Source organism: Bombina bombina, chromosome 1 (genome assembly GCF_027579735.1).
Source record: "Bombina bombina isolate aBomBom1 chromosome 1, aBomBom1.pri, whole genome shotgun sequence".
Lineage (NCBI taxonomy): Eukaryota > Metazoa > Chordata > Amphibia > Anura > Bombinatoridae > Bombina > Bombina bombina.
In genome coordinates this window covers 1,402,469,406-1,402,495,604 of record NC_069499.1, presented here as the reverse complement: position 1 = coordinate 1,402,495,604, position 26,199 = coordinate 1,402,469,406, and the positions used below count along the sequence as shown (strand labels likewise).

The 26,199-nt window shown below is 36.1% G+C and overlaps 1 protein-coding gene across 1 annotated transcript in view; it reads right to left on the bottom strand.

Moving 5' to 3' along the window:
* LOC128652215 (SLAM family member 5) overlaps positions 1–24,933 on the bottom strand; it is a 185,514-nt gene extending 160,581 nt beyond the window's left edge. Inside the window, exon 1 of the mRNA XM_053705152.1 lies at positions 24,841–24,933. Within this exon, the coding sequence (XP_053561127.1) occupies positions 24,841–24,889 (49 nt within the window). The 5' untranslated portion in view covers positions 24,890–24,933. The remainder of the gene's footprint in view (positions 1–24,840) is intronic.
* Between the last annotated feature and the right edge of the window lie 1,266 nt (positions 24,934–26,199).

Here is a 26,199-nt window from a genome sequence, read left to right as displayed (position 1 = left end):
TTATTTCCAGATATATAATATCTAATTTTTTGTCTGAAGCACTTTTTTAAGTGCGATTTCCATCTCATAAATATGCATATATTTTTCTAATCAAAATTAGAAAATATATTTCCAAATTGTTTTAAAAGCTGTTTATTTTCAAAACATTAACAGCTTTATTCATTTTTATTTCACATGATGTCAATTAATATTCATGCGTACATTCTTAAAACTTCTTTGTGTACTTCTATCGAGAATGTTATGCCATTTAAGAATACTTGAGGATACTTGTCTGAAATCAATACAGTATATGCTACCTAACATTAGTCAACGTGGCATGTGTAAAGGTTATGATTAATATTCCACAAGCATATGTTGTTTGCTCCTTCAGATGAAGCTAATAAGGGTTATCCAGTTGTAGAAGAGTTGTAAAGTAAATACTCCTTCCTGTTGATATGGCCCAATACCTTGCATTCATGCTTATAGTCATATGTGGAATGTAATATCTGAAACCTATACCTATCATTGACTAATGCACTCCTTTTTGTCAAGAATATTATTAAATATTTAGACTGATTTGAGAAATGCATCTTTATGATATTTAAGCACTGATGTATGCACAACATATATGTGATTGCCATGATATAGAGGTGATTAATACATTTTAATTGACATCATATGAAGAGACACAGACTCTCCCTGTGACCAATGCACAATGCACTTTTATATTGTTTCAATAACTCCATGTTAAAGACAATACTTCAAATCTCTTGAAGTATGTAATATTTAGCACTTAGGTATTTTGGTTAATAGTCTAAATATTGCAAATGTATTCTCTGCTTTAGCAGACATGATATTACATATATTTTATAAATATTAGTACTATGCCACATTATACTTTAATGTGTCATTGTTTTGTATTGAATAAATATGTTCAATGATTTCACATTGAAAATTACATTTGAATGAGGGTAAATCTGTAATAATAAAACTCATCTTCATGATAAACAACTTATTTCCTTTGACTTATTTTTCTATATTATTTTCTATGAGGTAACCATGCCATTCAAGTGTGCAATTTCAGGGGATTGTATGTATTGATAATATATCTTTATTTTAAGGATTATATTATATCTGGATTTGTCTCTTTGAAATGAGCATCTGATATATTTCTTAAAGGGATAGTCTATTCAAAATAAAACTCATGAATCAGAGCATGCATTATTTATATACTTAAATATGTAATCCTATAATCTATTTAACTTCATTATCATCTGTAATTTTGTAAAATTTTGATTCTGCACATGGGGAGCACTTGATGATTGTTGTCTTAATGTAGGCAACAATCAGCAAATGCAACACAGGTGCTGAACATTAAATGGAACGGCTCCTAAACTTAAATACATGATTGAAATAAGAAACATAACAAAATTAAATTGATTATGAGAACATATGTAAGTTGATTGGAATTGAATGATTTATCTGATTCCTGAATGTTTAATTGTGAATACACTATCCCTTTAATTTAAAGTGACATAACACAAATATTTGATTGCATTATTTTGCAAGAACATATATATTTTCACAAAAATAAAATATAATTATATGGTTTATTTAGGTCAAAGACGTATATACAATAATCATACATATATACATGTAGGGGAAGGTTATTATTAGATATAATTATATTTCTATATATATTGAGTATATATATATAGCATCCCTGGGCAAAGGTTGCATTTTGAATAGGTGATCTATGCTTGCAAATATTTTTCTATGTACATACATATGGATATTTCTATGAAAACATGGGTGCAAATATTCCTATACATAGGAACAATAAATGTAGCATATATAATGTTATTTTTACATTGAAACAATCATAAATGTTTTTGTGATTTGAAATTTCAATGAGAAACAGGCCTCAAAAAGCTCTTTTTTCCTCCTTTACACCTAGCAGAGCTGGGTGTAATATTTCTCAATGTATCGACAGCCTCCGACAGTGTATTAACGGTTAGTGCTTTCATTGGAAACCTGGTATAATTTATCGATTAATGGCTTCTATTACTTTCTATGGGACGTAAAGATCTTTTCGGCAGCCAAAGTCCGGCTGCCAATATTGAGGTATAACGCGACATTGGAAACAGTCGATAAACGATATTGCTTTCAACAGCATATTTAACGGCTTGCGAGTGCATGCAAACCGAATTACAACTCAATGGAAGCGAGGCCTCTGTCAGCTGTACTGGTGCAATGAACAGAGCGCGTTCCATATATATATATATATATATATATATATATATATATATACACACATATATATATATATATATATATATATACACATATATATATATATATATATATATATATACACATTCATACACATATTTAGTAGACATGTGCACAGGCAAAATTTTCGGTTCGGCCGATTCTTTTGTTCCGAATATTCAAAATACTTTGTATTTTGAAAAATTACTGCCTGTGGGGTTTTCTTCTAGTTTTAAACAAAAAGAATATTGAACATTCGTTGAACATTTGTATTGTTTTCATTAAACAAATGTACCTAAGAGCTGGAGAGCCGCACTAACCTGCTTCTCTTCTTCTCAGAGCACTGGCCGCACTAACAGTCGGCTTAATGCAGCGGCTCCATGGGCTTTACTAAGGACCTTCTCTTTTATGAAAAAGAGGAGCGGGTTCGCACGGCTCTACTTAAAGTGTAGTTAAATATTGTTAACTAATTAAAGGAAACAATTGAATACTGCAGAATTGGGCATTGTTCCTTTATTTTCTTTAAATTCCATGCTGCATTCTTTCAGATATTAGTTTAGTTAAAATGTTATAAAATGAATGCACGCATGTCTAATATTTATACATAAATTATTGCTCTTTCCAGTTAAATACCATTTTATATACCATATACCTTTTAACCCATATAGCATTTTTTTATTAATATTTGTATGAATATTTTTATCAGAAACTGTTTATATGAGTGTAACACTTTATTTTAATGTATTTATGTTGTGTTTGGTGCAATTCTTTTTTAACCCTTAAACTTTACACAAGTTCTTCAGTAGCGCTATCCCGACTAGTGCAAATAGTCACCAGATTACAAATTGTGCGCTAAACCCGGTGCGTAAATAAAACAAAAAAAATAGCGGTACCACACTTTCCATAGCGCTACCATTACAAGAGACAAAAAAACTTCTTGTGTTGTGCGATATGGTGCGATAAGATCCATACCGCATAAAAGCCAAGTCCTGACTTGACGTGCTCATGCATGTATCCCTGCATAGACTTCAATAGAGAAAAAGTGTTAGAAAAAAATAACACCTGCGATTGCGGAATGGCGATCACTATATTGCATTCCCTATTGATATCTATGGAGACAATATGGTTATGTATAAACCTAACACCCTAACATAAACCCTTAGTCTAAATACCACTAATCCGTCGCCCCCGACATCGCCAACACTAAATAAACCTATTAACTCCTAATCCGCTTCCCACCTGCATGGCCAACACTACCATAAACCTATTAACCCCTAATCTGCTACCCATCCGCATTACCAACACTTCAATAAACCTATTAACCCCTAATCCGCTGCCCAACCACATCGCCAACACTACAATAAATCTATTAACCCCTAATCCGCTGCACAGCTGCATCTCCAACACTACAATAAATCTATTAAACCCTAATCTGCTCGCCCACCTGCATTGCCAACACTACAATAAACCTATTAACCCCTAATCCGCTGCCCGCATCGCCAAAACTAAAATAAACCTATTGACCTCTCCTCTAATCCTCCGACCCCCGGCATCGCCAACACTACAATAAGCCTATTAACCCCTATTCTGCCGCCCCCCCACATCGCAAATACTAAACTAAACCTGTTAACCCCAAAACTGCCAAACTACCTTAAAATAAATAAAAACTTACCTGTGAAATAAAAAAAACTAAGCTTAAACTATAAATAGAACTAAAATTACTATTTTGAAAAAATAAAATATACCAAAAATAAAAAACCTAAATGACAAAATTAAAAAATCCTAACACTACTAAAAAACAGAAAACTAACATTACAAAAAATAACAAAGTCTAAAATGCCAAAAAATTAAAAAATCAAAGATTACAAAAATAATAAACAAAATTCTTCAAAATAAAAAAATTAAACCTAATCTAATACCCCTATAAAAAAAAAAAAGCCACCCCAAAATAAAAACACCCCTAAATCTAACACTAAACTACCAATAGCCCTTAAAAGGGCATTTTGTAGGTCATTGCCCTGAAGTGATCAGCTCTTTTCTTTTAAAAAAATAGAAATTAACCCCTAACAGTAAATCAACCCCAACCATCCACCCAACCCCCCTAAAGGGGCATTTGTATGAGCAATCAGCTCTTTAGTGCCCATAAAAAATAAAAAAGCCCTAATCTAAGAAAAAAGGTGGCGAGGTGCGAAGGTGGCGCGGAGTGTAGCTGAAATGGCAACCGCGCAGACATCAAGTGTGGAGGGTCCTCTTCATGCAATCGCCCGCTGCACAATGAAGATTGAATGCAAGGTAACCATTTTATATTGGGGTACCTTGCATTCCTATTGGCTGAAATTGGCTTATAATTCTCAAATCAGTCAATAGGATGAGAGCTACTGAAATCCTATTGGCTGTTAAAATCAGTAGTCACGATGTGTGGGGTCGGTGGTTTAGGGGTTAATACTTTAATTTAGTATTAGCGATTGTGGTGGGTTGCGGCGGATTAGGGGTTAATACTTTAATTTAGTGTTGGCGATGTGGGGGTTAATAGGTTAGTAGATTTATTTTAGTACTTGCGATGCAGGGATATGGCGGTTTAGGGGTTAATAGGTAGTTAATAGGTAGTTTATGGGTGTTAGTGTAATTTGTAACATTTTTGTTATGAATTTTGTGAAACATTTTTGTTGTTGACTTATTAGACTCCTTACTTTTTTTAAAGGGTGCAAATACATTTAGAATTAAATTTTAACCCTTTGTGATAGATTAATCAAACAGTGGATGCTGAAATATATCCCCTGAAACTGAAATTTAGAAGCAGTGGTCTTAAGACTGCTGCTCCTTAATGGGCCACAATACCCAAATGTTGAAACACTTAAATGTGATGCAGCATAGCTGTAAAAATCTGACTAGAAAATATCACCTGAACATCTCTATGTAAAAAAGAAAGTTATTTTACCTCAAAAGTTCCTCAGTAGCCACATCCTATTGTAAAGGACTTCTAAGCAGCAAATCAGTATGTCTGTCCAGGGACAGCTAAGGGAGTGAGCTTTCGTGCACACTCATCTTATTTCCCTATTCAGTATAAGGAAGTTTACTATGAAATCTCATGAGATCACAGTAAAAGAGTTCATGACCTCAGCACTGTTGATGCTGATTGGCTGCTTTTCATTTTTTTTTTTTTACCTGCAGCTGGGCAGCAGCTGAGTATAACTTTTTACACAGAACTTACTCTGCTGACATATATACTGCATTAGTTTCAAGTGATTTAGCATATGAGTATTATGTCCCTTTAACTCGTCCACCACCTCTGAGGTAGTGGACAGCAATCAACCCGATTTGATAAAATCAGGATGATTGACACCCCCTGGTAGCGGCCGATTAATGTGCAGGGGTGCGGTATTGCACAAGCATATCACCCTGTTGGCATTTATCAATGTGTGGCAGACATGATCCGCTACAGCGGATCATGTCCACCCGCACAATGAAAAATCAGCCCCAAGTGTGCAGAAAACTATTTCTATTTTTTTGCAGTCAGTTAAACTTTAATTGAAAAGCTGCACATATATGTTTGCTGTAGAACCATAGGGGCCGAATTATTAAGCTGCGGATGCAGCAGTTTCTGGGGAGCCTTTCTGGGGAGTTAAAAAGCAGCTCCTTAACTCGTCTGCAGATTGACAGCCCCTGCTAGCGGCCGCGAAGCTCCAGGGGGCGGTATTGCACAAATATTTCACAAGGAATGCTTGTGCAATGATAAATGCCAACAGTGTAATACTGTCGGCATTTATCGAAGTGGGGGGCAGACATGATCCGCTATATTGTCATGGGAGCATAATCTGTGACTGAAAAGTAGGTCTACATACTTTTTTGTAATACACATAACTTTTATTTTTTGCGTGCAGAAATTTTTTGTTGTTATAGTTATAGCACATTACAGCAATTTTTTTCAACTATTTTTTTATATATTTATCTAGGAAATATATGTTATAATTTTTTATTATATATTAATTATATTATATATCTCTATCGATTTATCTATCTAGATAGATAAATAGATAGAGCTAGATAATATAATTAATATATATTTAAAAATTATAATAATATATTATATTTGCTAGATAAATATAGAAAATAAAAGTTGAAAAAAATTGCACACATATATATATATATATATATTATTTATATTCACAGTACTGCTGTGCAAAAGTCTTAGGCCACCATTAGATTTGTTGTTTTAGCTATGGTATAATGAACATATATAATTATTTCTCAGTCTCTTTATCAGTGGCAGCTCGTGGGTTATTCAAATGGGGGTTCACAGACCAGTTATGTAAAATAGTGTGTATATACTGTATATATATATGTGTATGTATATATATATATATATATATATATATATATATATATATATATATATATATATATATATGTATATATATATATATATATATATATATATATACACACAGCAAGCAGCACTCACTGGGCTTAGTAGTTTCAAACAATGATGTTTATTTAGTGACATCAGACCAGTGTTGCAATGAGTGTACAGAACATTTATACCCTATACCGACCCTCCCCCTGTGCAAAAAATGCCAAACTGGTTGCCAGGGCAACCAGCACCTCACACCAATATACATTAAATAAGTGAAATGTTAGATACTTATGTATAAAGCAGTGAAACAGTGAAAAAAACTGTGTATCAGCATACATCATCCATATATATATATATATATATATATATATATATATATATATACAAACTCCACAGGGTAAATGACCTTAAAAGTAACAAATTAAAAATATACAGGCCAGCTACATATACATCCAAATATTGCAAGAACACAGCATGGGATGAAAACAATACCGTTAACATCAAGGTTCATAAGCCAGACCGAACTAGCACTGAAATATCCATTCAAATACTTCATAGTAAAGCTCAACATAAACAGAGCTCTGTAAACAAGGCTCCTATCCACTCAACGGCTATCTCCTCAATGAGATTTTCGCGCCGTTGAGGGGGAGGAGCCTTGTGGGGGCGGTCACGTGTACGCAACAGCGTATCAGAGGCGAGATCAGGGCATCAGGCAGACTGTGGGAGGAGCCAGAGCACAGGCTGAAGTCAGATTGCACACTTCAGCCTGTGCGATTAAGGGTCTAATAGCAGTGCCGGGCTGGGAGGAGCTACGCCTGCACAGTGATGCATAGAGATCACTGTGCAGGATAGGGGTTTTCTTTATCGCACGTGCGATCAGGTTTAGGATAGGGGAGGTCAGGTGACGACTCGTGGGAGTGGTGTGCGCACAGTACACAGCAGCCGCAGTGCCAGAGCTTAGAGAGGAGGAGGAGTGAGAAGCTAGTGACTGACGCGGTGTCGTCTGGTGACGTCAGCTGAGCTGATATCCTGCAGTCTCTCTGGCTCTGCTCTGTCGTCGTCCGGCATCCGCCTGGTCCTAGCTCCCTCCTGCTTACAATACATTACTTAAAAAGTTGAGCCCTGGACTGGTGGTAGTACCTAACTTTACTTGCTACAGAATCAGTAATGAAATGTATAATATTATTAACACACACACTAGTATGCAGGGATAATAATAATACAAAATAAAATTTATATTTTATTAAACAATTTTTTTTTTTTTTTTGCTCAATTTTTTTTTCCTTCTTGCCCCTGGGGGTTCACATGCGAATGTGCACAACTGGAGGAGCCTCCACTGCCCTTTTTTAGAATACAACCTAAAGATACAGGATATTTGTATGCAGTATTATCTTTTTTTTTTATTTTTTTTAGTTTAAATAACTTTTTATGAAACACAATATGAAGCCACTATCTTGTAATTATAAATGTACCTAGATATAAACAGATTCTAGGATCAATATAGAATAGTAAACAATATTTGAAGTAGCTCACATTGCACAATATATTAATGTAGTGAGTTTGAAGGTACGAATGTATTGGAATATGTGAAAATTGTTTTTGCGGTATTTTGCGAAAGAAACCGTGCATTTAGTCTCTGGATACAATTTACAGATACCAGAGTACTTTTAAGTTGTTGGGTGGGAAATGGTAAAAGGGCCAGCAGCTATAATAGGAAAAAGCTACCTATATGGTATTAAGTAAGCCATTTAATCACTGCAGTTCGCTCATGGGTCATAAAATAAGAGGTGGGTTATTAAAGCAAGAAGCAATCAGTCTACTGATTTGAAATAAGGTAGTTGCTTTGTCATATTATGGACTAAACCATACTAACATATCACTAAGCTGTCTGTCTGAGAATATAAGACTAAGTGCACCTTACCAGGAAATAAGCTATTATTTCAAGTGAATAAGGCTATATTATAAGTTGCACATTAAAACACTAGGGGGCCGATTTCTCAATGCTTGAACTGATAATACACTGGAATTCTATGTTAAATTAGACGCAAAGTTGATCCGCCGTAGTTAATAAAGCATCAAGATCGTCAAATGTTGAAATGTGTGACATACTATACGCTCCCGCAAGATCAATCCGATGCAGATCGATGTTTGCGATATTCGAGCGGAATATTGATCATCCATCTTCACATTCGACTCTATTTAACCCTCTTGCCAATTTATCAAACATTCAACAGCTATGCCCACGTCTATTCCGACGCAGCGTACCTATTGTTCAAACCGCCACCCTTGGGGCCGCGAATGCCATAGAAATCAGCGGGAGTCTGAAACCATGGAAAGGTTATGTTCGATGCTGCAAGAGAATGAAGCATATTAGATAAAAATAAATTAGAAAGTTGATTAAAAATAGCCAACAAAGATGCATGTTCAGCATCTAAATAATATGTTAAATAACAATATTATAATCACGTGTAATTTCAAGGGAAAGATTGATTTCAAAAGCATTTCTAGAAATCTTTTGTTTATTCTTTTTTTTTTTTTTTTTTATTTCTTTTTATTGAGAGACATGAAATGGATACATTATACAATTATACAATTATACAATTAATTCCCCATGAAGGTTTATAAAACATCAATGTGATTCGCAGATCACAGGAGCAACGTAAGAAAAAGTATATGATATAAAGATACACAAATTACACCTGCGGGAGCACACCAATACCAGATGTCCTCTGCATGCATCCTCTGAAATTAAGCCTGAATCCGAATAAATAAATTCTGTCTATGTATACACCATTAGGAATAGGTATAGTAAAATGATTCTAGGCCATGGGGAAAGAACCATTGTGTCTCAATTTTATAACATAAAACAACAGACAAACAAAATAACACAGAACAAACAGAACAACAAAAACCTGTTTAAAGTGCGATTCTCATATGTGCTACTGGCAGTTTTGCAGCAGTGGGGCAGGGCTAGAGTATGCTGCTATCAAAGGATACAATGTTAACCCACTTATGAAGTATATAGACAGTGAAGAGAGGCGGGACCACTGAGCATAACCAGCTTGTATGTGTAATATGAACATATGAGGGTATCAGCAGAATGAGGAGACTTAAAAGGAAAATCAAGCCAATAATAGTGTAAACCCACCAAAATAGAGAGATATGGGATGTTTAGATATGACCCCTACATGTCTCCCATTTTGAAGTAAATCTAATGGATTAACCCAAAACCAAGTAAAAATAAGGATAAATTCCCTGTATCCCAATTATTACCACACTATACAGAATCTGTCGGTGTATGCTGAGTTTTCTAAATGTGTCTAAGGAAGGTAATATAGGCAGTATTCGCATTGGCAGCCCAAATATATTTTTACTAGAAAATATGTGTGAAGCTAAATTACACTAAAAGTAAATTGCGACTGTCCCATATTGATTGCACTACAAGTGGTTTACAATGCATGCAGAAGACTACAGTACTGGGGAGAACCAAGAAGTACATGAGACAGCCATAATAAAAATTGAACAGGGTGACGGAATTTATGGAGAATAAGTAACTGTTTCCTATGGATTGATAATGAACAGATATTAAATCCCCAATCTGCGGGGGTACATTTGGGTATGCTAACTCTGCCCATAGTGAGTAATGCTTCATATTTGTCAATTAGGGAATAAAAATACAATAATAAAATTATAACAAACCACATATACAATTGCAACATACAGCGTAACCAAGTACCAAACAAATCAGGACATGTGTTGTCCAACAGATATGCTTACAGGATGGGGTTGTTTTATAAATATTTAATCTTTTACAGTGAAATCTAGACTAAATCAATATGAGTGTTAACTGCTGTTAATGATGTGTAACATCCAAGAGTTTTATCTTAAAGTCCTTGGTGGTATAAAGAATAAGAGAAATGAAACGACTAGAACCAAACATGTATGTGACAACAGCCCACTTATACAAAAGATTAGGCGAAGGTGTCAGTTCATATGGCTATACCGTTACACAGTCAGCTGGTACATAGAACTGTTACCGAAAACATATCAATATTTCCCAATAGTTTAGTCCTAAGTGACCAGTACATTGCTTGGACATGGAAACATACATGTATGCGATCTGTTGATGTAAGAGAGAGAACACACCCTGAAAACAATAAAACAAAAGGGTTATGGCTAAGAATACATTTAGGAAATCCATAACATGGCCAAGCTTTGTCATCGACATTACCACTAAAGTACAGCGGATTTGTAAATTAGCCCTGCAACAGAAGTGTTCTATTATATTAATGAGGCTATTTTAATCAGCCCATCAGATCCTGAACCTGTCCGTTTAACCGATACCTCTTCTGTGACTCTTAACTCTCAAAAAGCTTGAACAAGCGCTTGGTTCGCATTGCCGGCACAATAGAAGGTTGCCTGAAGTGAAGGATGTCCCACGGTTACTTTCAAACTCCTGCGCCATATATTCTATTTGACCCTTGTGTCCAGCTACATTATTCATGCAGGAAAGCGTGTCGGCATGGCGCGCAGATATTTGCAAAGTACACAGCGTCAGGTTCAAAGGAAACTCTTGTGCCCTATTCACATTATAGCTTTCAAGCCAGATGTTATCCACAGCGGGGCAGGAAAGGTTCAAGTTTCCACCTCTCTCTTTTACCCCCAAGCAATTAGGTGTAATAAACGTGGGGATAGAGCTTGTTGGAGCATTAATAAATCCCATGTCCGTTAGTAGCAGAGCAGATCGAGCAGAGGCTGTCTCCACCGTTACTTCCGTGTGAACAAATGCTGTGTCGGCAGGAGCCTGTTTCAAGCCCTGTGATTTCTGATACAGTTGAACCTCGCTCAAAAGTTCCCCCATTGAGGCAGATAGGGAGTCAAATAAAGGTGCGAATAGTTCAGCTAGATTAGCAGTAATAAGTTCCATTTCGTCAAAGTATACAAGAAGATATGGGCTATGAAAAAAAAAATATATATATACAGAGTGGCAGCTCTAGATCCCGCCACAGCACCAGCCGGCTTCTATCCTTAGAAATTGCTTCTCGGTAGCCAAGGGATGGAAATCCTTGATCCTAAAAGGTTCCCAGACACAAGTATTGTCAAGGGCAGAACGGATGGCTGAAGTTATGACCACCAAACAGCTCAATAAGTGACAGCTTATACGGAGCTACATAAGTTAGTGACCATCTTGGATTGCCGCTCACCGGAAGTCCTCTTTTGTTTATTCTTATTTATTTTTCCATCATTTTAGCCTGCCATGTAAGTTTATAATGACTAAACCACCTATAATGACAGATAATGCCTGTCTGGCAGCAGCACTAGTAGATATAGGGATATACATTAAATAAATACATTACATAATATAGCTTACATCCTTGTTTGGATAAATCTATTTGCATCATGTTTAACGCATAGAATACCAAGTCCCACTCTCCACTTCGCACCAAATTGGACGCAATACTTTGCACCAAATTTGAAGCAATACTCAAACTCCTAAACAACCCACAAGCTATTAAAATCTTCCACCACTTTTTATTGGGAAATGCATAATCACGTGATTAATGAAATCTGATTTAAATATACATTTTCTATCACTAACAAATCAAATTGCTCTATACTTGTGTCATTGATCACTCATCAGAACTTGTAAGTGCCATTTGTTACATTGTGTATTATACTTTGAAAGTATGTACTTTGAAAGTATGTATATGTAAAATTAGTATTAAAGATAAACATTGATGATGACATTAGGACACACAGTGTAATATTTTTGGCAATGATTTGAATAATCGAATGATGTTTGATTCAATATTATCTTAAGCTTATAGCTCAATGGGATAGTTTACCTAACATTAAACTGTCATGAATCAGATACAGCAGAAATTAAAATCCCCTCTTTAATGTTATCCTCTTTTCTTCCTTCTCTTGAATTTCATTTTCATGCGTCTTTGCTGGCTTTGTTTAATCAACTTTCTAGTTTACTTTTATTATCTAATATGCTTCATTTTCTTGCAGCATCGAACATAACCTTTCTGTGTTTTCAGACTCCCATTGATTTCTATGGCATTCGCAGCCTTAAAGGTGGCGGTTTGAATGATAGGTACGCAGCGCCGTAATAGACGCAAGCGTACCTGTTGAATGCTTGATAAATTGGCAAGAGGTTTAAATAGAGTCGAATATGAAGGGGGATCATCAATATTCCGCTAGAATAGAGTAGAATATAAAGGCAGATGATCAGTATTCCGCTTGAATTACACAAGCATCAATATGCGTTGGATTGATCTCACGGGAGCGTATATTATGTCAAACATTTCAACATTTGACGATGTTGATGCTTTGTTAACTACGACGGATCAACTTTGCATCTAATTTGACGTGGAATTCCAGCTAATTATCAGTTGAAGCATTGATAAATCGGCCGCATAGACTTTCTTGTTCCGACATCAGTGGGAAGTCTGTTATTTCTTTGGTTATTTCTAGGAAATATTTATCCCTTAAGAGTTTGGATTTTGTACAGTACAAGAGGAAGTGTGCTTCATTCTCTATGTCCCTGCTGTCACACTGCACACATTGTCTGGCTATCCTGGGCCTCCATTTTGTCTGATATCTGCCAGTCTCTATTTCCAGCTAGTGGTCAGAGATTCTTTATTTAGTGAGTATCTATCTGTGCTTTTGTTTAGTGACACTTGTATGGAACAGTAACACTCCAGCTTGTTCTGTTGGCCTATCTGATCCTTCCAATGCTCAGTGTACCTCTCTTTCAGAGCTGTTTGTAAGGTGTTTGGTGACACTCTCTCATGGGCTGTGCTCTCACTGATGTGGTTTTGCAGGTCTGATATATATTCTCGAAATGCTTTTGATGCTGGGTCACAGAGTGCTTGGTGGTGGAGTGTACTTGTATCACTATTTGTGAGGTGACACAAGAATTTGTACACCCTTTGTTGCATTGGTAACAGCAATGGGAATATCCCCAGCTCTGCTCTGCACCCATTTTTAAAGGCACTTCTGTGTACCCGCAGTGCATATTTACAGAATTGGAGTCGAGATGTGCAATACCTGTGAGAGTTTTGTCACATTTTTGGTAGTTATGGGTCAGTGTTGGGCCCCAGACCTCACAGCCATACAGCAGGATTGGTACAATGGTGCTTTCAAATACCTTAAGTAACCATTTTGTAGGAGGGTTTAGACTGATTGCATGGATGGCTCTAAGGGCTTTTTCTTGCAGTGTTTTGATGGCCAGTTTAAAGCTTCTTGATGCACCTGGTGTAAGCCCAAGATAGGTATAATTTAATATGTGCTCTAACTCTTTAGAGAACAATAGGAATTGAGGTTTTGCTGGAGATTTTTTGGCTTTTTCTGGAAAATCATGACTTTTGTTTTTTCCATATTCATTTCCATTGCTAATGACTCACAGTATGTCTGCCGTGTGTCTAGTTTTTCTTGCAAACCCACTGCTGTGGGAGGCAGGATGAGCAGGTCATCGGCATATAAGAGACTATGGATTTCCTTCCCATTCAGGGATATACCTGGTGCTGTGCCTCTTTCAGGCACTGTGAGCAGATCAATAATCTACAGGTTAAATAATGTGGGGCTGAGGCTGCATCCTTTTTTGTTCAAAGCTCTTTGTTTGTAGTCTGTTTATTTTTACTTTACACTTGAGGCATGAATACATGGTTGCCGAATTAACAAGCTCTAAATGGAGCTTGATGCCCCTGTTTCCGCGCGAGCCTTCAGGCTTGCGGAAACAGCAGTCATAAAGCAGCAGTCTAAAGCATGCTGCTCCATAACTTGTCCGCCTGCTCTGAGGCTGCAGACATCAATCCGCCTAATCCTATACGATCAGGCTGATTGACACCCCCTGCTAGTGGCTGATTGGCCGCAAATCTGCAAGGGGCAGCATTGCACAAGCAGTTCACATAAACTGCTTGTGCAATGATAAATGCTGACAGCATATGCTGTCAGCATTTATCAATGTGCGGTGGACATGATACGCTACATTGTATCATGTCTGCTCGCACTTAAATAAATCGCCCCTATGGTCTTTATCATGTCATAGGTCTTCCCACCAATCGCATTTTGCAGCAGTTTCATGTATAGGCCAGGGTGCCAGATTGGCCCCGTACAGTTGCACAGCTGAAGACATGCATAATGGGTGAATGGGGGAAAATTCAGCTTGCTAAACTTAACCAACTGGTGTCTTCAGCGCCTAAACGCTTAATAAGTGTTATTAAAAGAAAAGGTGATGTTACACAGTGGTAAACAGTCAACTGTCCAATCTATTTTGGAGTGTGTTGCAGTGTTCAGATTTGAAATGAGTGTATATTTTAAAAAATACATTAAATTCACAAAGTAAAACATAAAATAATGTGTTAATAATTTGTTTTCCATATAGTACAGGGTGAATTGAATTTTCAAATGACTTTTGGTTTGTTTTTTGCATTTTTTAAACTGTTCCAACTTTTTCGGAATTGGGGTTGTAGATATACAGTATATATATATATATATATATATATATATATATATATATATATATATATATATATATATATATATATATAAACTTCATGAAAAGAAGAGGCACGCACAGGGCTTAATAAGTATTAGCTTTATTCCAGTAACATCAATGTGGATCAGTCAACGTCCTTGCAGGGACCTTTGTCAAGACTGCTTCTAATAGAAAGATACATAATAAAAATAAAATAAAATTAATACCCCTAAGTGACACATACTGATGGGGTTACAACCAGAAGGGACAAAACTATAGTGTAACAAACAAATGGAAATAACATGATCTATACACAGGCATATAGCTGTAAGTTATATCAATGTCAGTATAGTAATCTGTATACAGCGGTAAAGAATGCAAACAGCATAAAAATTGTAGAGAGTGCTGCGCACAACACACACCACGCCCTTATACCAATTATGACAAGAAAAAGAGGATTACAAGATAAAAAACACAATTCTACCTAAGACAGCACCATACATGTTTCCTCTGATTTTGTCTGCTCAATCCTATGATGCGAAGGGTCTAATAATATACTGTAGAGTCCTATACCCCTATGTGTATGAAAAATTTATCAATGAATTAAGGTAATAGTACATGCAGTAAAAAACAATACATGAAGTAAAGAATCTATCCTAGGAGACAAAAGGTACTAGGTCCTGCTAGATAAACAACATTAGCCCACTGTATTAACAGATGTGTCACATGTTCAGTGAATATTCATACTTATCCCATAAGTGTGGGTATGTGCACAGTGAATTGCTAAATGTTTTACGTCAAGCTGAGAGAGTTCATAAATTATGCATGACAGCAGCACATAAGTGAACCCCTGGTACCCCCTTATTCAGTAATACATAAGGACTAATGTTTTAACAATGAACGTCTAATTCCAAATTCACTAGAATCGCCACAAGCAGTGTCAAGTTGTTATAAAGAGGTAGGGCATACCCAGCGATGTGAAGTATTTCAATTATGCAGGCTAATAGGCATAGCAATAAGGAAAAGAGAGAAAGGAAATATCCGTAGCCATGTACCTTACCTAAATCTCCTCTCTCCGAGACATTGTTTGTCGAAAACGACGATAACAGACTAATTCAACTATGTTAGTAAACGTCATGGGCCAGTAAGGGAAAATCCCCCAATGTTAATATGTGCATTAAAGGGGAGAGTGTCAATCCTCCAATCCATGAACATCAAACCTCCCTCCAATCAAACATTGTGCATTTGGGGGAGTGTATCAAATAGCCGATCAATGCAGGAAATAATCCATACTGTGTTCGTCAGTAGTAGTTGTCAGGGATGTGGGCGGATTCAGAGGATATATTCAATCGATAATGTGCATATAATTTCCAGTTATGATACAACATATAGTAAAAGAAGTGCATCCAATGAATAAATCTTAAAAAAAAAATTAAACAATATTCAACTCAGTAACAATATTTGTCGAGAAATAAAGAAAAAATCATAAAATATGTCCACTCGACAATAATTTAAGCATAAGCCTAATTTCTAAGGGAGACGATCCATCATATATCAAGGGAAAAAAAAACTTGTAAGCCAAATAGTGGTGAGGATGATCCATACTCCAAATGATTGGCAATAGTAAACAAAGATGTGGACAAAATCGGAGAATATTTTCATTTCAAAATACAAAAGTATAGAACAAATTTACATAAGGGGAATGTCTCTATAAACCAATCAGTGATGGAGGTTATATGTACTCCATTTGGTAATGATATTTATCAATGAAATGGGCGGATTAAAGGGGATGTGTTCAAACGATGCTACATGGATGTTAGACTAGTAGCGAGGGGTAAAAACAATCCCCTACACATATAGACATCGATAGAGACGCTAATAATTTACAATCAATGTGAAAAATAAAGATATTGTGTATGTTATCTTCAAATAGTACATGCTGTGTGAACAGTGTTTTTTATTTATTAATAGATGTAAGATTACATCTAGTGCTTAATACCACTATGTGTAATTAACTGAAAATCTAAAAACGAGAATAAATGTCTGTAAATAGTTAAAGAAGTGACATTTGTATATACAAATGCTTAGTGAAAGGCTGACAATAAAGTCAAACATTATATGAATGAAGTGATCAATTTTCGGCATCTAAAAGAGAATAAATAGCGTTTCTGGTCCTAGAAACCTAAAAGTGTTAATCATTTGTTTGCCGCAATTATAATAATGCATGCTCATAAGTGTATATGTAACCTATCTTTTAATGAACTAAAAAATAAAGAATATAAATAGTGTTAATTCAAAGTTGTTATATAGTAATAGATTGTAATTAGTCGAAAAACAATCATATTTAAGGGCTGATGCTCCAATTTGGTAGTTACAACCCCTTTTAAACTACACTTACTTATTTACTCTACTAAGAATAATAAACACACGGACACAGAGAGCTGGGTATAAGACCATATCATGGTCGCGTTTATTTAACCTTTAAATAAACCTGACTTAAACGGAAGTCATAACTAAACGTTTAACTCCTGGCAGCATTCGAGGACTAGTAAAATAGTATAACAGCTCCATATGACTAGAGGTCGCAGCCAGGTGTTATGGAATTGGACATCGCAAAGGGGGGGCCGCAAAACGTGTCTCTACCCCATTCCTTCTAGGAGGCACAGACATCCTAAAGGATCTTCAGCCAGCATACCCGTGGGGCGGGGTCCCCAGGTCACGACCTGAGGACATCTCCCCCGCCCATTAGCCCGACTGTCACCCCTACAGACTCTGCCCTCAGGTATTTATGGCCGCGACCTGCCGCCTCTAGGAGATATGACTTGTCTTTGCTTCTACCTATAAGGCACCGGTAGGAAAAAGCCTTGCAGCAATCACCACTGGGAAGCAACTAAATTACTGCTAAGGTCTTACATCGATTAGGCCAACTAACCCTATCCCCGCCTTAAGCCTCTAAAGAGCCAGCAACCAGAAAGGAAGCCATTTGCCTGAATGACGCCACTAACATTACTGGTATAACCATAAACATAGGGGTTGGGAGGGAGGGAAAACTTTCTTCTTTGAAAATCCCAGGGAAAAGAGGCAGGAATCTTCCAGAACCTTCCTTATAAACTGGTAAGTCTTAAGACCTCCCCTAACCTTGCAACATTGTTGCTAACACACTACACTGGGATTTTCACTACCCTGTCATGCCCAGGCCCTTAACTCCATTACAGGAGACTTCGCTACCTTACATTCTTCTAAGGGCTGATGCTCCAATTTGGTAGTCACAAACCCTTTTAAACTACACTTACTTATTTACTCTACTAAGAATAATAAACACACAGACACAGAGAGCTGGGTATAAGACCATATCATGGTTGCATTTATTTAACCTTTAAATACACCTGACTTAAACGGAAGTCATAACTAAACGTTTAACTCGTGGCAGCATTCGAGGCCTAGTAAAATAGTATAACAGCTCCATATGACTAGTGGTCGCAGCCAGGTGTTATGGAATTTGACATCGCAAAGGGGGGCTGCAAAACGTGGCTCCACCCCATTCCTTCTAGGAGGCACAGACGTCCTAAAGGATCTTCAGCCAGCAGACTCGCGGGGCGGGGGCCCCCAGGTCACGACCTGAGGACATCTCCCCTGCCCATTAGCCCGACTGTCACCCCTACAGACTCTGCCCTCAGGTGTTTATGGCCACGACCTCCCGCCACAAGAGACAGGGTTTCCCTGAAAAAATGGACTCTTGCCGCCACCAGCTAATATGAGTAACTAAGGCTCTTTTGAGGTCCGCCATGAAGATTAACAGCCCTTCGTCAGTCAAGTGCACGCCATCTGGGTGATATAGCTGCTTCTTATCGACTGAAATCTGTTCATGGCGAACCACAAAACCACCTATAGCCACAACTGCTCTACCCAACTCCCTGTTCACCTTCTTCCTCACTCTATAAGCTGTTTTGGGCGTGGTAAAAAAACGCCAACACAACCGGGGGATTATGTTGGACCATGCCAACCGTACCCCCGGATATTGTCCATAAGGGACATTCATCTTCCAGCATTTGTAATGGTTACTCTCAAAATGGAGAAAACTATTACAATCAACAGTATTAAAAAAGGTTTTGGAAGAGACTCTCCCATCTGAAGTCCTCCCCAAGATAAGATCTAAAAATTTGATTTCTTCTCGTTTGATGTTATGCGTAAAGGATATCTCATACGTATTGTTGTTTAAGTGATCTATAAAGCCACTGATGTTGTCTCCTGACCCTTTGAAGATAAACAACAGGTCATCAATGTAATGGCCATAGAACACCAGGTTCACTGCATAGTCGGCCATAATTGGGTTTCTTATTACCCTAGTATTGAGCGACTGTTTAATTTAGAGCATGAGCCGGCCATAATTGGGTTTCATATTACCCTAGTATTGAGCGACTGTTTAATGTAGAGCATGACAACTGATAGTATAGGAGGATACACAAGTATCCATTAGGTTTATTGAGGTGTTCATTTGTGGGCTTACTCTCAATATTTGATCACTCATTTCCCAATCTTCACCACTAGGGTTTACACGAATACATTTTTTTTTTTTTTTTATCATTATAATTCATTACTATACTACTAGTTTCACACCACTATAATATGATTGTTTTTCTACTAATTACAATCTATTACTATATAACAACTTTGAATTAACACTATTTATATTCTTTATTTTTTAGTTCATTAAAAGATAGGTTACATATACACTTATGAGCATGCATTATTATAATTGCGGTAAACGAATGATTAACACTTGTAGGTTTCTAGGACCAGAAATGCTATTTATTATCTTTTAGATGCCGAAAATTGATCACTTCATTCATATAATGTTTGACTTTATTGTCAGCCTTTCACTAAGCATTTGTATATTCAAATGTCACTTCTTTAACTATTTACAGACATTTATTCTCGTTTTTAGATTTTCGGTTAATTACACATAGTGGTATTAAGCACTAGATGTAATCTAACATCTATTAATAAATAAAAAACACTGTTCACACAACATGTACTATTTGAAGATAACATACACAATATCTTTATTTTTCACATTGATTGTAAATTATTAGCGTCTCTATCGATGTCTATATGTGTAGGGGATTGTTTTTACCCCTCGCTACTAGTCTAACATCCATGTAGCATCGTTTGAACACATCCCCTTTAATCCGCCCATTTCATTGATAAATATCATTACCAAATGGAGTACATATAACCTCCATCACTGATTGGTTTATAGAGACATTCCCCTTATGTAAATTTGTTCTATACTTTTGTATTTTGAAATGAAAATATTCTCCGATTTTGTCCACATCTTTGTTTACTATTGCCAATCATTTGGAGTATGGATCATCCTCACCACTATTTGGCTTACAAGTATGTTTTTCCCCTTGATATATGATGGATCGTCTCCCTTAGAAATTAGGCTTATGCTTAAATTATTGTCGAGTGGACATATTTTATTATTTTTTTCTTTATTTCTCGACAAATATTGTTACTGAGTTGAATGTTGTTTTTTGTTTTTTTTTAAGATTGATTCTTTGGATTCATTCCTTTTACTATATGTTGTATCATAACTGGAAATTATATGCACATTATCGATTGAATATATCCTCTGAATCCGCCCACATCCCTGACAACTACTACTACGACTATTTCCTGCATTGATTGGCTCTTTGATACACTCCCCCAAATGCACAATGTTTGATCGGAGGAAGGTTTGATGTTCATGGATTGGAGGATTGACACACTCCCCTTTAATGCACGTATTAACATTGGAGGATTTTCCCTTACTGGCCCATGACATTTACTAACATAGTTGAATTAGTCTTTTATCGTCGTTTTCGACAAACAATGTCCAATATTTAGATAATTTAATGTGATTCTCATTTACGATCATCATTAATCATTAGACATTGACATGTGTATAAGACCTAGTCTAACATTAAAACTCAGTTACAAAGAATCAAAAAAGCAAAAGATTTATACAATGGCGTACATAAGAGCGCTCAAGAGGGTAAGAGAGGAAAATTTAAACACAGAGTTGATGATATTAGATAGCACATTAGGTAGTTGATCTCATTAAAGAGATGGTTTTTAACATCAAATTTCATTTCACTTTTATATATATAATATATATTGATGCAAATACATATATATTATTAAAGGGACAGTCAAGTATAAATTAAACTTTCATTATTCAGATAGGACTTTTAATTTTAATTGACTTTCCAATTTACTTTTATCATCAAATTTGCTTTTTTCTCGTGGTATTCTTAGTTTAAACTAAACATAGGTAGGCTCATATGCTAATTTCTAAGCCTTTGATGGCTGCCTCTTATCACATGCTTTTTAAATCTCTTTTCAACACAAAGAGACAGAAAGTACATGTGGGCCATATAGATAACACTGTGTTCAAGCACAGAAAGTTATTTAAGATCTAGCACAATACAATGCTAAATTTATGACAATAGATAATAAACAGTCACAGTCATGTGATCAGGGGGCTGGAAGAAGGTTCCTAGCTACAAGGTAATCACAAAGTTAAAAAGTACATTAATATAACTGTGTTGGTTATGCAAAACTGGGGAATGGGTGATAAAGGGATTATCTATCTTTTAAAACAATAACAATTCTATGGTTGACTGTCCCTTTAACAACATATTACATGTATAACACGCTTTAATACAATATACAATTTATTTTTTCATGTCTTTTAAGTTATAATTGTTATTATGAGAGTTGCATGTTTTTAATATGACATTGTTGTTTGTTTACTAGATCAAATTGTAAAATCTGTGTTTATCCGTGGCTGCCATGCCAACGATTTGTTCTGACAATTACCTGAATGTAGAACATCACCTGTTCTGTTCTTGTTTATTGCTGTTACCATACCAACTCATTAATTGTGAACACACATAGGTGTGAGCCTTAATTGGTTGTCCAATCATAGAACTTTTAGGGTTTGGTTTTATTGTTAAATAGCAAGTGTATTTTTAATTTGTATATTATAGCCTGATGAAACAGCTCACAGGAGGCTGAGAAACGCGTCGCTTGGTTAATAAAGTATTTTAATTTTTATCTATACACTTGCTTGTTGTGATTTATCACATCTTTTGAATACTGCACTATTTTTTCACTGGTTGCTGTGGATTGCCCATTGTCTATAGTCTACTGGGCGATGGTTTGGTCCCAGTTTGCTGAGATTGCACCTGCAGGTGCATGGTATCCTGTAAGTATAATCTTATGGTTACACTTTCCCTTGTCTAAATGATATTGGGAAATGTTGGTTTGCCTTTCCTGCTCTCCTAGGCACAAGATCATAGGCCTTTCTAAGGAACTCTGACTGTCTCTACGCTGAGGATAAACAGTGAGCTGGACTACTGTAAAGCTCCAGTCTGCTCCATTAGCACCGTTGGGTGCTTTCTGTTTGTGAGTATCCACATCTACCTGTATATCTATATACACATGTTTTGGTGGTACTAGGCCATGGTGGCGCCTCTGTTTTTTTACCTTTTCCAGATTATGAATACCAGGATAGCCGTCCTTTGAAAGAGTGCTGCCTCTTCATTGGGATCATCTTGTTATATTGGTTTTATTGACTTCATTTCTTTCACTGTGTTCATTCTTGTTATTTACATGTTTTTATATTGTACTGCATGTTATGATTTTGTGCTGCATTTTTAACTATGTATGCAGATTAGCATGGCCAATTGTATTAGTCTGTTTAGTGGTTTTGGTTATTAAGGAGGCGCCCCTAAGGGCGTGGTGTGTGTTGTGCGCAGCACTCTCTACAATTTTTATGCTGTTTGCATTCTTTACCGCTGTATACAGATTACTATACCGACATTGATATAACTTACAGCTATATGCCAGTGTATAGATCATGGTATTTCCATTTGTTTGTTACACTATAGTTTAGTCCCTTGTGGTTGTAACCCCATCTGTATGCGTCACTTAGGGGTATTAATTTTATTTTATTTTGTTTTTATTATGTATCTTTCTATTAGAAACAGTCTTGACAATGGTTCCTGCAAGGACCGAAACGTTGACTGATCCACATTGATGTTACTTGAATAAAGCTAATACTTAGTAAGCCCTGTGGGTGCCTCTTCTTTTCTTGAAGTTTCTACCTATCTACCATAGAGAGCACCCAGGCAACCTACGAATACAGTGAGTGCTTGGATCCCAGAACAACATATATATACAGTATATATAGATAGATGTATACTGTATATATTTATATAGATATATATATAGATAGATATATAGATATAGATAGATATATAGATAGATATATAGCTATACATAAATATATAGATAGATAGTTATAGATAGATAGATAGATAGATAGATAGATAAATAGATAGATATATGATAGATAGATATACACATATATATATAGAGATAAATAGATAGCTAGATAGATAGATAGATAGATATACACACATATATAGAGATAAATAGATAGATAGATAGATAGATAGATAGATAGATATAGATATATAGATACCGCACACAGAGGAAGTCTAATATTTACTTGCAAGCACTCAGCTAAGATTAAAAGCAAAAATGGAAGAGTTAGTTACTGCATTTGGCCAAATGGGACAAGCCCAGGTACCATGTCAAGGTCTCTTTCAAAACCTGGGTACCTAATACAGCTAAGCAATGCAAGCTCTCAATCAAAGAAAATGGGAACAAGTCAAGGGTGCACAGACTTATGTAATCACCCTAGACATATACAAAACACGGAAGGAGACTGCACTCTCAGACCGGACTGGGTACACATCATATGACCCTGCAACATGCACAGCCCTGGGTGCTCAATACCGCTCATAGGTTGATGCACCACACTCACTTGCAAGCACTCAGCTAAGATTAAAAACAAAAATGGAATCATTAGTTACTGCATCTGGCCAAATGGGACAAGTCAAGGTACCACGTCAAGGTCTCTCCCAAAGCCTGGGTCCCTTATACAGCCAAACAATGCAAGCTCTCAATCAAACAAACTGGGAATAAGTCAAGGGTGCACAGACTTATGCAATCACCCTAGACATATACAAAACACGGAAGGGGACTACACTCTCAGGGGCCGAATTATCAATGTCTGGCGGATATGATACGCTGTAGTGTATCATATCCGCCAGAAATAGCTGATTTTTGAAATTGAGACTTCTCAAACCTAAGTTACTAGCAGCATAAGTTAGGAGTAATAATTTATTAGTAATATGACCTGCAACACCAAAACTAGAGGGTAACCCAAGCAGAACACAAGTGGGAATCTGTTACCATAGTATTCCTTTATGAATCTATACAGTCACAACTTTTTCCTAAACATACAAGCGTGAGTGCAATAACAATCATAAGCAGCAATTACAACAAACAAGTTAGCAGCTACATTTTTAGAATCACTGTAGAATCACTGTAGAACGGTTAATTTTTATAATCGGATAATTAGTGGATAATAATTAGTGGATCTGTAAGACAGTTTTCAAATATACAAATAGCAGTTTATAATATTTCGTTTGACGTTATTAATGAATATTGATTTGCTGTATTTGTAGAATATTTTAGATTCTAGCACACTCATTTATTGAAGAACCATTCCTTATCTGCCTGGTACTAAAAAAAAAGCAAATGTTTTGTTTATTCTGTATAATGCCAGTTATAAGGACCAAAGCATGGAAATGAAACAAAGTGAATACTGAATAATACAGATTAAAGTACTTACATTTTGGAAGCAAAACAATCAGTGGGCTCCAAAATAAAAATAATAACATTGTAATTTCCTCCACCGCTCATGAGCACAGACAGACAGTTTGTGAGTTTCTCAAACTTTGTTTCCTCTTTTTCTACTTATTAGAAATGACTTGTTATGGCAGCTGCAGAGTGTAGAATGTATGAGAAATTGCGATCTACTCTAGAATGATTACTGCAATTTCAGTGCTCTGGTTAACTATTTCATGAAACAAAAAAGTTGCCCAAAACACATAAAAAATCTCAGGTGTTAGAAAAAATAAAGGCAGTCAAACACCTACATTACAAGTTTTGCGTTATGGTGCGGTACGGCTATAACGCTGAAAAATTGGCCATTGCGCATGGAACGTCAGGTAACGCATATTACAAGTCGCGGCTGTATAGCTATACAGCAAGCATGTTAGCCTTTATGCAACTCTCCATTCCACACGCAAATAATGACGTTTGAGTGCGGGATTTTCCATACCGCTGTATTATAGTTTGTGCGGTCCGGGTAAAATGCTTGCATTGTAGTCTATACCACCGTGAGTCATTCCACAATCTGAGACCAGTAGTTATGGATTTTGTGAAACAAAAATGTTTCACAAGACTCATAACTAAAATGTTACAAAGTACACTAACACCCATAAACTACCTATTAACCCCTACACCGCCACCCTTCTGCATTGCAAATACTATATTACACCTATTAACCCCTAATCTGCCACCCACCCACATCTCCAACACAAAATAAATCTATTAACCCCTAAACCGCCTGCCCCCACATTGAAACTACTATAAGAAACCTATTAACCACTAAACCGCCAGCCCCCCACATCGTAAATAATAAACGAAACCTTTAAACCCCTAAACCGCCTGCCCCCCACATCGCAACTACTATAAAAAAACTAATAACCCCTAAACCGCCTGCCCCCCACATCACAACTACTGTAATAAACCTATTAACCCCTAAACCACTGCCGCCCCACATTGAAAATCACTAAATTTAACTATTAACCCCAAACACCCCCCTAACTTTAAATTAAAAGTTACAATATAACTATATTAAAATAAATAAAAACTTACCTGTGAAATAAAAAAAAATAAGATTAAACTATAAATTAACCTAACATAAATATTCTAATAAAATAAAATAAACCACCAATTAAAAATATTAAATTACATGTTTAAAAAAACCTAACACTATGAAAAAATAAAAAACCTAAATTATAAATTTAAAGGGACACTATAGTCATAAAAAAACTAAGCATGGATCAAAAGAAAGTACTACAATAAACACATTTATAATGCTAAAAAGTACAGTTTAGAAGAAAATTATCACCAAATTTTTAAC